Genomic DNA, 13734 nt, shown 5'->3' with positions numbered 1-13734 from the left:
TGTATGTGCTGTGCAACCATTTGCAGACAAAATCAGAGGACTGCTGCAATAAAAGCAACGAACTTGGGTTGTAGTCAGAGTCTTAAAACAAAGATACTGTCACTTTAAAGTAATACCACTGTAGTATTGACAAATCTAAATTGATGAAAGCATGATGAACACACAACTATGTTAGCACCCTTGATTTAGTTCATGTCAAATCACAGCAGATGGCTTTCAATCAATGTGTCCTGTTTGAGGTTTCTGCCTGTTTTAAAAGGTTGTTTCACTTTCTACTGATGTCAAGGGAAGAACACTTTTGTTTGGCGTTATTACCAAAAATTGCTTGATTCATTGATTTGGAATGAAACCCCTAAAAGACAGCAAAGTGTAATTTCAGAATTCACTCCAGATCCAAAATTAAAATGATATCCAGTGTTTAATTTTTACAAAACCAGACTGGTTAACATAAAATGCTTCAGCATCAGCTGGCGGTGAGTTAATGTATGTCTCTCCTGAGGTTGTGACAAACTTATCACAGATGGAGTCATCAGGTCACCACATGAGCCTCCAGGGAGGACAGGTTAAAGGTCAGATGTCACTGAAGAGGGTTTCTCTGCTGCCTTGTGTGTTCCCGAGAGAGGACAATGAGACGACAATGAGTGGAATGATATGAAGGACATGGCTTTGATAGTGTAATAGTGGAGTTTTCAGATCCTATTTGAGAGACAGCCTTCTTGTTTTGGACTTGCAAAGAAGATGATGCAGAGATGTCTTCTAAAACATTGAAGTAGCTTTCACAAGTGTGTTTTTATGTTTTTCTGATGCAGCAAACCTGGTCTGAAGTGTTGCAGTTGAAATTTAAAAGAAAATAGATATTACTGTCTACCAAAACAGTTATTAAAGCCTGAACTCTTGAAAACAAAACAAGATCATTTGTACTTGGGATTTTATGACATTGGGGCTCGGTTTTCCATGATGGTTACAAATGGAGACACCACTGCAAAATAGATATGTGGAGTGACACTATGCCATTAAAATATGGGGATCGTTTCCAAAGTGAACGCCACCAAAAACCAGACCACAAACACCACACCCTCAATCCAAGCCTGGCAGTGGATGTATCGAGGGTACAGCGAGCGAGAGACAGAGAGAGATTGGCGTGGGCGATGTAGTGATCGCATTACCATCCTCTCTCTGTGGGAGACCACAGATTGAAAGGACAGAGCAGAGATCCCCTCCTCGGACATCCTGCTATCATGTCTGTCTGGGCCTATTGATGACCTGTTCTACACTAATCAATACATGAAATGGGGGCAGCTGTCTTTTATGGAGTAGTAGTAGCAGTAGAGGCACAATGTGCATTGTGTGAGGGCCATGCAATAAAATCAATCAGTTTTATGTGTCATCTTTTGGTTAAAATGTAGTCACTTAATCAGTCAGATCAAGGCGATGGCCATGGTCAGGATCAGCATTCTGATTTGCATCCAATCTCAGAACTCATTGGCTATCATTTGATGACTATATGCCTCTGTGAACCATGGCCATCTTCTTTGTAATTGCTGTGTTGCCAGCGGTTAGCATTAATATAACCCAGAGATATTACAAGCAGGGGTGTGGTGAGTGTTTGGGCTGTCTCGCCTAATCCGAGTCCCCTGCTAGCAAGTCGCCTCAGGCCTGTACATCCTGAAACACACACACTTTACACTGTACATACGCATGCACTAACACACATGCATGCTCAGCAACATGACAGGAGTGCTTACTGCAGCAGTTTGTTGTGCTCACTAACCCAGTTAAGTGTGATTTGAAGTCAATACAGGTCCACTTCCTCACCATTGTGAAACAGGCTTTCCCCGTGCCTGCTCTCAGTTCAGTGTTCCTGCATCAGTCAGGATCAGTAAATGGAGGTTACAACTAACTGTGTGAAGCGGCTAGCCAGGTCAAGCTCTCTGTCCCTCAATGTTTAGCTAACCCTTATTTGAAAGGGTGAGACAGGGCTTTCTGTGCTCTTCTTTTTAAGGGAGCAAGTAGGTTCCTTTTAAAGGCAATAGAGTAACTCTCTGATGCTCTAAATTGTGAGCCGCAATAATGAATCAACCAATGATCCTCACTAAATTGTTGGAAGAAAAGTCTTGGTCAGTTAATCTTTTTTTTCCAGAGTATATAACCAGAGACTACATGTAGTAACTAGGTCATCGGTTCAGCCACTAAAAAGGCCCCCGATTTAGCAAAAGCATTGGAAAAAAAGAAACTTTCATGTTTTGCAGGGCTGTGTTTTGCTATCTTGTCAAGTATGGATTTCCCCAAATAGTGAAATGAGATTTCAACAAACGTGTGATTCTCTTGTACATTCACAAAGGTGTTTTCAGACCAGTTCCTCCTATTGAGAAATCTGAGAGAACTACACCTTCAAGTCCTGTTTGTATCCCACCACTAATAAGAACACTGCATATAATATGTCTGGCAATAGGCATAATGTAACAGCACATACAAAGAAACCAAAAGCATGGAGAGCACCAGGAGTGGAGCATAGTGTGTACTCGATTTCAGGATGATAACAGAGTTCAAAAGGCTGATGGCATATTAAAACTTCACTTTGAATTTGACATTATCATGGGCTGTTTTGTAAAAGGGGCTTTCACAAGTTATTAGGCAGGTTTTATAAAGATGGTTGTTGCCAGTGCAGCATTGGTCCATGACATAGGCTAATATAGCTTATGTTATGTTTGGAGCAATTCATGTACATTACCTCGGTCAATGTTCTTCTTGTGCCTAGAAGGTACCTGCTGAAGTGACTGTTCAAATTGTATATAAAGAAAGCAGAAAAATCTATTTGTAACTATTCGTTTTCGAACATTGCAGGCAGAAAAACAGAACTGATTAGGCTAAAATTGTTTTTCAATGTGAAAGGTGCAAACCTGGCAACTGGTATTCATCTTTTACATCCATTTATTTGAACTCTATTTCTTACAGTTTGTCCATTGTTAAATCCATGTCCTCCTCTCGTTTGTCTTTCTTTCATTTTTTCTGTTCTTCTTTTTTTCTGATACTTACTGTCTCTATGTTCTCTCCTTCCTTTCCTTGTTTCACTGTCTCCTCCTCTTCTCTCGTCTTTACTCTCTTCCCCACCAAACCCTTCCTTCCTGTGTCAGACATGGTCAACAACACATCAGAGGTGTGTTGGTCCAGTGCATTAAAGGCTCCCCAGTCCCCAGCGTTCAGCTTTACTTCCGCCAGCTCCCACTGATGGACTCAGTTTACCATGATGCACTCACACACACATTATGTTAAAGCCTGCAGTACTAATTCCTTTATTTCAGTGTTTATTTTTTATTCATGTCTTTAGTCTTTCACCAATCTGTAATTTCCGCAACAGTATCTTAATCAACCATGTGGATTTGATGGAGTCTTGGCAAGAGTTTGCCTTAACCTCATAAAAATTCCTTTAAAATAGCTCAAGGGGTCATTTAAAAGTGAAAACATACAATATTTGTTGTTACCATTTTCAATAAAAAATCCATAATTTCCTGTGTTATAACATTTCTGTACGTCTGTATGTATCTTTGAGACCTGAGACTTTTATAAACAAACAGACACAACTTATGTGTGGCACTTTCTGTGTGAATTATTTGCAAACTGTTTTTTTTTGGACAATTTTTGCTTGAGCACTGTGTAAACAAAACAAGTAGTGTGGAAAATGTTTTGTATAGATTTTTCCTGAAGGGTTTTTCAGATTTATTGGTTTTAGATTAGGGCGTAGCCGTTCCAATTCTTATATTTAAATAACTGGATCTCTTCGTTGACAGACTCACATGAAACTGTGACTGGTCAATGATTTGGGTTTAAACTTGAAGTAGAGCTGCGGTGCCTCAATGAAAAGTTGGGTAACAACAGAAATTTGCTGTCTTGAGGAAAGTTACATTTGTGTGTTCCACTTTCATATCTGTTTGCGAAGCACGAATATATGGCTATAGCAACTAGCTATTTTAGCTTAGTGATAAGACTGAGAAAGTGAAAAACGGCAAGATTAGCTCTGTTTACAATACCAAAGAACAATCGCGAGGCCACCACTGCAGATGTCAGAAAGTTACTGGTCCTGTAACTGGCAGCAGTCAAGAATTTCCAGAACATGACACCCCTGAAAAAGTATGAAACTGGTTTGGTACAGATCAATAAAGCTAGTGCTTTTTTAGCCACTGTTAAATTGTTTTTACTTAAGTTCCATAGTGACAGGCTAGCTCTTGTGCTAATCTAAATTAGCCATTTGCTGGTTGTAGAGTTTGATATACTGCATCGACAATCTTACATACTACAAAAAAGTAGCATCAGTAAGACCGGGATAATGAAGGAAACAGATTTACAAAAGGAGAGAAGTCATGGGTTCATTTCTGGATGGGATTAGCCTATATGTGTTTATTTCAAAGTGTTAGAGCATCAGTATGTGTGTACACAACCAGTCAGCCATACAGTCCACCTGTTAAAAGTAGTCGCCTTGCAGCCTCAATAGCAACTGTGTTTGTTTGATCCTACAGATGCTTACATGAAGTTGTTCCCTTTGCACACACACACACTCTCAGCCTCTTAATGTTTTGACAGCTGGCCCTGATAGAGTACTATTTTAAGGCTGTGGACGGGTATATCTGTGCCTGTCTTGCTGCTGTCATGTGTATACATAAGTGGTATGCCTGCCTGTCTGGTTTGAAGGTGTCAATTTGATAGGCAGCGTTTAGCCCAGTGGAGCTGGTGTCAGGAGGTGTCAGAGCACTGCATTAAATGTAATTAATGTGCTGTTGATACATTACGCACACTCTAAACAATGAGCTAATCTTTGAAAGCTTTCACTTTTTAAAAAAATAATAAACGCACTTGAAGCAGTCTGCAGATTGTGTGTGTAAATGCTATGATTATAAAAAGGCAGGATTTTGTTCATGAAATGACTGTGTGTGACTTTTCTTTGTTTTCTTAACAATTTCTCTCTTTCTCTTTCTTTCTCTTTTTCAATTCTTATTGGTTGATGACATGTTGTTAAAACTGTATTGTCTTGTTTCCTGTAGGACCTACACACCATCTACTGCCACCTCTACCATATGGATGTTCTCTCTCATCTTCGGGAGCATCAGCTAAGGTGACTTTTCTATTCATTTTGTAATTTGCAAATCACTGTAGCAGCTCCAAAATTAAGTTTTGAGGTTTCCTTGAGGCCTACTTTCTACATGAATTGCTTTACACACCATCAAACAGGGTTAAGAGTGCTTTAAAAAAAGATTTGCACATTCCTACTGATGAGGTGCCTTAGAGATGATCAAAAGTACATAGTGTATTTAAGGTGTTCCGCCCTTTGTTTTTAGTGTTGAACAGGTGAAAACAAAGGCATTTGAACACAGAAGCTTGCGTTAAAATCTTGTGTGAGTTTGATTATTAGCATATGGGTTTATATCTTGACAAAAAAAAAAACTATTTGGGTTTTAGGGATACAGAGAGACAAATATTAACACAACTGTCAAATTATCGAGCTACAATGCTTGTGGTTACATTTGTGTTTACCCACTCTGGTTCTCCTCTAATTGGGCTTCATCAATGAAAGACACCTCTAAACTCTGCTACACCTAGGAACAAAAAAACTGAAATGTGTTGAACAGCAGTGAGAAAAGGAGTAGTGGGTCACCTTAACACTCTGAGCTGGCAGACAGTAATGATGATGTCTAAAATAGGGTAGCTTGATGCCTTCTTGGGGAAAGTCTAAGATGGATATGCTGGAGGTAAAATAAATGCAATCTTTGTCTTTGTGTTTCAGGTCGATGTGCACCACAGCCAGGTATGAGAGACATGAAGCTAACCACATCCTGTTCTAGTAAGTACACACACACACTCTCTCACTGAGAAAGTCTCTCTCTATGCTTTGTTCTTTGCTCTCTTCTTTTTTTATTCAAAAATCTGCTTTAAATGCACTTAAAAAAACATTTGTATACATACCCTATAGATCAATTCACATATGACAGCAGGGGAGATATTACCATATATTTTGTGTGTAATGTGATGCTTCTTTAAAACTCTCTCAAACTGCATTGTAAGATTGTCTGGATAAAAAAGACAGATCCATAGCTGACACTAATGTCCGCAGAACTGCTGAAAGCCTCTGTCCCTGCCCGTGTCCTTGTCTGTCAGGGTGTGTGATCAAATTCATCCTAAAATGCATGAGTCAGATTGTAAAAAAAATACTTTTAGCACCATGTACATTGTAGATTATCAGGAAAATTGAGGTGAGGAAGTGACTTCTAAATGGTAGATGTAGGGAGGTGAAAATATGAGAGGTCCACAGAAGCAGAGAGAAAACAAGAGGCGAGAGGAGGAAATGACAGTAATGGCGAGAGAGAGGAGAGACAAGGAAAAGAAGCAAGGGATGAAAAACAAACAATTTTAAGCAAAAGGGGGACAAAGGAGGGCAATATGTGGAGGAAGTTTGAAAGAAAGGGAGGACAAAGACAGATGAAAGGATGAGCGATGTTACTGATGTATTATCATGCTCACAGGAATTGCATTAGAAACTGTAGTTTAATTTACCATCAAATAAACACACGAACACACACAAAATCTCAGTCTTCTCCAGTATGTCCTCCTGCCTCTACACCAGGGGCTAGTCTTAAGTATCTGAACCCATAACAAAGCAGCTGCCATGTCCAATTAGTCAACTGTTACACCCACACACCCACACACACATTTTACAGACAGCAGATGAAAGCAATCAAGGTCTGTGCAGTGAAACCACAACAGTAGTTAATCATGTTGGCCTTAAACCCAAAGCAGTGCAAGAAACTAATCCTTTTATTTCTTTACACAAGTCATCAAGTCAGCCTGCTTCTACTGCACAACGTCCAATAAAAAAACAGCTCCAGAAGCAATAGATCAGCTCTGCCATACTTACATTTGAAATGTTTCACCTTGTTTAATATGCAGAAGTCTTTTTAGGCGAAAAAAAAAACATTGTTTGATATTTAAATAATTTAACTGTGAAGTATTTGAACCACAGAGAGACTGAATGAAAATGACTTAATAAAGAAATCAGATACTACATATCACCCAAAATAATGATAAAAAAGGTCAGACTGAAAGAAAAGACATTGATTAAAATATAATTTGTGGAACATTTTGTTATCATCTTATATGATCTAGATTTGCTTTAACACCACATTTACACCTGAGATATTGCAAGTTTGTTGCAGAAATGTGTGCACATTTGGTATGATGTCTAAAACCTGGCATATATTGCAAGATAATTGTGAAGACTGGGTCTGCAGTTGGGTGCAGCATTATTCAAAAATATTTTCCATCCAGATTACAACTTTTAAATTTGACCCCTGTCCATCCTATTAATGCATTCTATTCCTTTTTTTTAAGTTTGTTAAAGGTCACTGTCCCTAGTGTCTACAAACCCCCCAATTATAAGAAAAGTCCATCCTCTCTGTCTTTTCCCTTCATGACATCACAAAGGGCAGTAACCCCTCCCCCAGGTGGGTGACACTCCCACAGCTAGGTGTTTGTTCTCTCCCCATGAGTCTGCCTTCTCACCGTAAACAATAGGGCGTGGAGCGATAAAGTCCGATCCACCAAATCACTCCTAGAGGGGTGTGGTCAGACACAGCTCATTTACATTTAAAGCTACAGACAACAGCGTATTCTGAGCAGGGCTGAAATAGAGCGGTTTATTGGCATGCTAAAATGCAGGATCAGAGTGGATTTTTTTACAAGAAACTTCACAGACACGTTTTCGGGTGCTCAGGGACTTATTTAAACTTTTTGAAAAAGAGTATTATATGTGTCCTTTAAGTTTTGACCATATGTTTATATGCACCAGGAAGTGGTTAGAATATATGAATCACAAAAAAAGCTACTTTCTTGTGTGTTGTCTTGGAAGCAAAAGCAATAATATTACAACCATTCCATAAGGTTTTTGTCCTGCCCACTACGTCTTATCTCCTCTCCTCAAATACTCCTCATCTCTCTCGCTCCATGTTTCCAGTCTGTGTATTCATATTCATGACCACAGACACGGATTGACCGCTCTCTTCTGGCCACCTTCTTCATGTATGATTGCCTTTCCACTTGCTGCATTCTCGAGCACCAAGCTCATTATATAGTAAATTAGACTGGTTGTGGGTTAACAGATAACATACATGAAATAGAATGCACCGTCACACAGCTCATGTTTTGGACTTTTGATTTTCAGGTTTCATGCTGCAGCTGCTCCTTTTGACACACCAGCCCTTTTAACATGGCTCCCTGTCTTTAATGGATTCTCTCCACATCATAGTGATGGCACATTATATCACCGCTCTATAGTACTTAGGATTCTAAGAATACATTTATGCTAATGCAAAATGCAGCACTTGGCATACAAAGCTCAGATGTGCTCTTAACATTTTCTTTCAGACATCACAGACTTTAGAAATCCTTCTACTTCACTGAATTAGTCAGGAACCTCTCATTTTCTTTCCTGTTGGTCAAAACCAAAAGCCTCTGGATGCCTAAACCAATCAGGGCAAGGAAAGGGGTGACAGCAGTAGGCTGGGACGTTAGGTAGCTAGTTTCAACAACTAATTGATGTGACCTCAAACATATCCCACTGACGTTTGGCATGTCATGATTTACAAGCCAACACCTACGATGTAAAATGAAAAGTATTATAATACTGACGCTGCAGCAGATAAAGAGCATCAGAGTCAGCTATATTGGTTGTTTACCAAAATGCCCTAGCACACTGAAACCTCCCACATACAGTATAAGATAAACAGCTGTGATTGGCCTGACCGGAATCAAGTCAAATGATTCATAGCAGCATCTTATTGGTAAAGTACAACAATTGTTTGCGGATACATTTTGCTCAAAGGCTATTATCTATTTCAATAAAAAATAGAACAAGTTATAAAAATCAGCTGTAGAGCGGAGTTGCTAATAAAGAAAATATCTTCTCTATCAGGGGGGGACACATGGGGTTTCAGAAATACATGGCTGCATCTTCTAACCTTGTAAATGATTTTTCTTCACATCTTTGGTTAAGTGTTTACACAATTTATGATTTTTAGACTAATTTGTATCCCTTCCTTTACACACGTTCTTCCTCTTCTGCTATTTTACTGCCAAAATGACCTGAAAAGCAAAGTGCAGATTCAAACTAAAGGCACTGGGACTTGCTGATAAAAGATTAATTTTAACTTATAGAGATAAGTAACCCCAAGTAACAGGGTGGTTATTTACAACAAATGAATCACATAGCAAACGGTAGTATTCCCACAATCTTTAAAAAACATATCTCTTACACATTAGACTGTGAGTTTAATGAAGTAGACACTGCCTGTGTGACAGTTGCCATGTTTCACACCAGAATGTTCTTCCTTTCTTTCTGTTCCAGCCCAGACAGCATCGCTACCTGTTGGTACATCCTGCTCTCTGGGTCTGTCTTTGTCAAGGAGCACATGTACCTGGCAAGATGCTGGTAGGTAACACACACACACACATACACACCGTGCACACACACACACAAATGCACAACTCTAGCAGAAAAACGAGAGAACACCTTGCTGGAGGTGAGACAAGAAGGTGTCATAGTTAGTGAGAGGAGGTGGGATTTTTCTGACAGTACACCCGAAGCCTCCCTCTCGTCATCTTGTTAAGATATTTGTTTTTATATGTTTCTGTCTGTCCGTGTGTTCATATATAACATGTGAAGGGAGACGGCAAGTCCCAAAGCCGTCTGCAGGGTATGAACAGACTGGTCTTATTGATATGTAAGGAAACACCTACACTTATCACACCCACTGATAACGTGCCCTATTGAGCTACCCAATAATGTACTTTTAGTCTCAACTGAAATTTCATCTCCTTCTGCAGCTCTCAATCACAGTACCTCATATGTAAAAGTGCGAAAACCTGTGCCTGTTGTTAGTGAAAGCCTTGAAAGACCTGACATATTGATTTTATATATATACATAAAAATCATCATTTTCCAGGTGATCAGTAAGGTATTTTACAGATTATTAATGATGCTGTAAAACAAGATTACTTTACTATTTTAAATAAGTAATAAAAAGAGTACATTTATAAATCTTATTCAATGCGGCTTTCATTAAACATCCAGAGATGATTGCAGTGCTGGTGAGTGAAGGGGAAAACACCAGAAATGTTCCCATTACATTTCTTTCCCCCCTTGAAAGGGATTGCAGTGCCCAGAGTTGAGAACTGGCCTAGTACCCAGTACCAATCCAAAAGTGGTGTGATTAAAAAACAACAATATACTAATGGTAGAAAAACACTGATTGCTGACAATAATTGACTTAAATAAAACTCTCTGCGAGCACCACACTGTAGTTTGTTATTGGCAAACAATAACTTATCTCAAACCAGTTGACATATCTTTGTGGGGGGGCTAGTTGGTTATGGTGTGTGATTGATGCATTGACTCATTGATTGGCATACATGCTGATTTCTCTCGCCACATTTTAGGGTATATTAGAGTTCTATATCTCTGATTAACATTTTTATTAGTATCGCATGAACTTTGACCATAACTAGGCCTGCTCTGTTCAGAATCAACATAATAGCACAATAAACCCACAGCATACATGTTTTGAAGCTCATTGATTGACAAATAAATGAATTTGCATTCTCTTGCACACTTATTTTTTCTTCCATGCACTATCGTGTAGTTACTTTTTATAGGCTGCATGTAGCAGTAGCTGATGGTTTGAAGTTGCTGGTGTGAGGTAACAGGACTTTATTTAACAATAGCAACAACACAAAGAAGCAACTGACCAGCGGCAGCAGAAAGAATAGTGGGTCAATTACCAATAACCCTAGGGCAGATACCACTGTGTGTGTGTGTGTGTGTGTGTGTGTGTGTGTGTGTGTGTGTGTGTGTGTGTGTGTGTGTGTGTGTGTGTGTGTGTGTGTGTGTGTGTGTGTGTGTGTGTGTGTGTGTGTGTGTGTGTGTGTGTGTGTGTGTGTGTGTGTGTGTGTGTGTGTGTGTGTGTGTGTGTGTGTGTGTGTGTGTGTGTGTGTGTGTGTGTGTGTGTGTGTGTGTGTGTGTGTGTGTGTGTGTGTGTGTGTGTGTGTGTGTGTGTGTGTGTGTGTGTGTGTGTGTGTGTGTGTGTGTGTGTGTTCCAGTGTGGGTCAATTGATAACAGACTTTTAGGTTGGTCGGGGGAAGGTTTGTGCCCTGCAAAATACTGGAGGATATGTGTGCTTGTGTTTGTGTGTTAGAGTACACGGGGTGGGGGGGTTGGAAAGGGTCACACGGGGGGAGTAGAGCATGTGAGTGTGTGTGTGTGTGTGTATATATATATAAATGTGTTGTGTGGAATGCGGAACCCCTGGCAGAACAGTGGCTGGCCATGTGTTCCTGAGCAGCCTGCCCGCCTGGAGCCCAAAAGCACATCCAGGCAGGAAATGAGCAGTCTACACACACACACACACACACACACACACACACACTGACCAACACTTCCCTGGAGCCAACACAGACAGGCAGACAGAAAAGAGTAGAGCGGGAGGGAGCACACACTCCTCCCTCAGTTTAAGAGAAACTAAAAGGCATGACAGTCGCCTACCTCTGCTTTCTGAAGAAACTTTACACTCACTCACTCTGGAGTATAAAACATACTCACTTGGATATTTGAACCTGGATTACTGGAATACGATACTCACTGTGGATAATATGCTGGATTTTATTCTGATCACAAGGAATCCGAAAAAAGTGACCCTAGAAACTCCTGTTCCTGGTTAGTGATCTTAAAGTATCTCTTTCATGATCATTTGGCATCTCTTTTTTTCAGATGTACAGTAGTTGCTGCGGTGTTATGGGGATCAGGTCTAATTCATTTGAGATTTTTCAAAACTCCCTCTCTGATTCTGTGTGCATTCTTCAACTCAGCGTGCACCATTTCCTGCCTGCCACATTTTAACCAACTGGATAACCAGGAATTCCCCCTGGCGCTGTGGCAGGATATCTTAACACTGCACAGCCACACAGCTCTGAGAAACACACCGCTTACTCCTGCATGTTGTCCTTTTTTATCTATGCTGATTCTTTTGAAGAGACACAGACTTATCTTACACTTACACAACTAATTCACCCATTCCCACATTGAACAAGTCTTAAGTTAACCATCTTCACTGCCTGTTAAACTCTGAAAAAATTGGATGTCACATGCTTTTAGTTTGTACTCTTCCAAAGTTTTGTCAGTGAATGACACAGAAACACTCTGTATCTTTACTGTAAAACTACAAGCAATCTGTGGGTTAAAAAAAGAGTGTAGCTGATCATGGCACATTACACACAGTAGAGTCCTACTTTGAATAGTTTGGGTGTTTTAAAAGACATCAATGTGGATTAATTATTTTCTTTGGTCAAACATGATCGATCACAATTCTAAACTGAATTCATTAATCTTTTTTTTAAAAACTGTAGCTACTGGCAAATGATAAAGCCAAGAGATCCAATTAGTTTCTTACACAATGAAAGGATCTGAAAAGTTTCTGATACTGGATTCAGATTTTATATAATGCCTTTACACCCAAGACCTAACCTGGTAAAAGGACCGTATATCTGAGTTTGACACAGATTCAGTGAAACACTACTTCCTTGAAGCTTGTCAAGTAAAACATTTACAAGGCTGCTCACTTTTCAACTATTCCCTCATTGTTTCTCAGAAACGTTCTGCTTTAAAACAAAGTCTAGATCTGTCTACAGAATCTACAGTACTTTTAAATTAATGAATGTAGCATCAGTCAGGTATAATTAGTTATCTTTCTCCTTCAGCTCTAAGAGGACCCTTTATCCCCTGTAGGAGTTGTGTAGCAGCTGTTGGTGCTGCTTTGGTTTGCTCTGAGATACTGAGGTTTGAATTAGCCCTTAACTGATCACTCTGTTGTTTTGCAAATTAATGGTAATGTTTCTGAATGACCCACTACGTCATTCCCTGGAGTCTGTCTGGCAGTTTCTGGTGTGTGTGTTTGTGTGTGTGTGTGTCTTGGTGGTCTCTTCAGTTTTGACTGCTAGCCAGTTCTTCAGTCTTCTTTCATTTGTGTGAGTCACAGCGGTCAGTGTTGGCCAGCAGAAAGCTAAACGGAGAAATGAGAAGCAGAATATTCTGTGACTGTGTGTGAGTGTGTATGTGTCTGTGTTACACTGTGGTCTGTGGTTTTCTTTCTTTTCTGTTGGTAATCATTACCATGGGGATATGGGTGCCAATTGGACATGCATCACTGTTTATGTTTGATTTTTGGTGAAAACCCTCCCAAACTTTTTCTTCTTGACTCAAACTTTCACAGATTTGTGTCTGAAAACGTCTCAGCATTACATTGCTGGTTATATCGAGAGTTAAGCTTCTGCTGCAGCCAACAACACGTTTATAGTTCATTCGAAAGATTATTTGCCGTCCAAGGCTGCACGCAGACCTTGGCCACGTAAAAAAACAACAACACAGGCTTCTCATTCATAGCTTTGTCGGGTGAAATCTCTGCTTGGTTACCTCGGGGGCTACAAAAAAGAACAATTGCAGAGAAGCATCAACAATGATTGAGATGTAAGATCCAGTCTTTGAGCTGTAAGTGGTTTCGGTGTCTGATAAGCCGTTAAACAAGTGTCTTTGTTGCTCAAACTGACCTCCTGGTTTTTATTCTTTGTTCAACAACTATCTGAAGAACCTGAACTCCCGATGTTGCTCGATCACACTGTCGATTTAGTTTGTTTGTTTTGCT

At 39.8% G+C, this 13734-nt stretch overlaps 1 protein-coding gene across 5 annotated transcripts in view; it reads left to right on the top strand.

The window, feature by feature from the left end:
- Window positions 1–13734, top strand: part of LOC132988017 (rap guanine nucleotide exchange factor 6-like) — a 141831-nt gene that overhangs the window by 25364 nt on the left and 102733 nt on the right. For all 5 annotated transcript variants that reach the window (XM_061055088.1, XM_061055090.1, XM_061055093.1 and 2 more), the window contains exons 2-4: window positions 5037–5107; window positions 5777–5833; window positions 9389–9472. In XM_061055088.1, the coding sequence (XP_060911071.1) occupies window positions 5037–5107; window positions 5777–5833; window positions 9389–9472 (212 nt within the window). The remainder of the gene's footprint in view (window positions 1–5036; window positions 5108–5776; window positions 5834–9388; window positions 9473–13734) is intronic.

The sequence above is a fragment of the Labrus mixtus genome, chromosome 14 (genome assembly GCF_963584025.1).
Source record: "Labrus mixtus chromosome 14, fLabMix1.1, whole genome shotgun sequence".
NCBI lineage: Eukaryota > Metazoa > Chordata > Actinopteri > Labriformes > Labridae > Labrus > Labrus mixtus.
The sequence above is the reverse complement of the archived record's forward strand: the minus strand, read 5'-3'. Positions and strand labels throughout refer to the sequence as shown.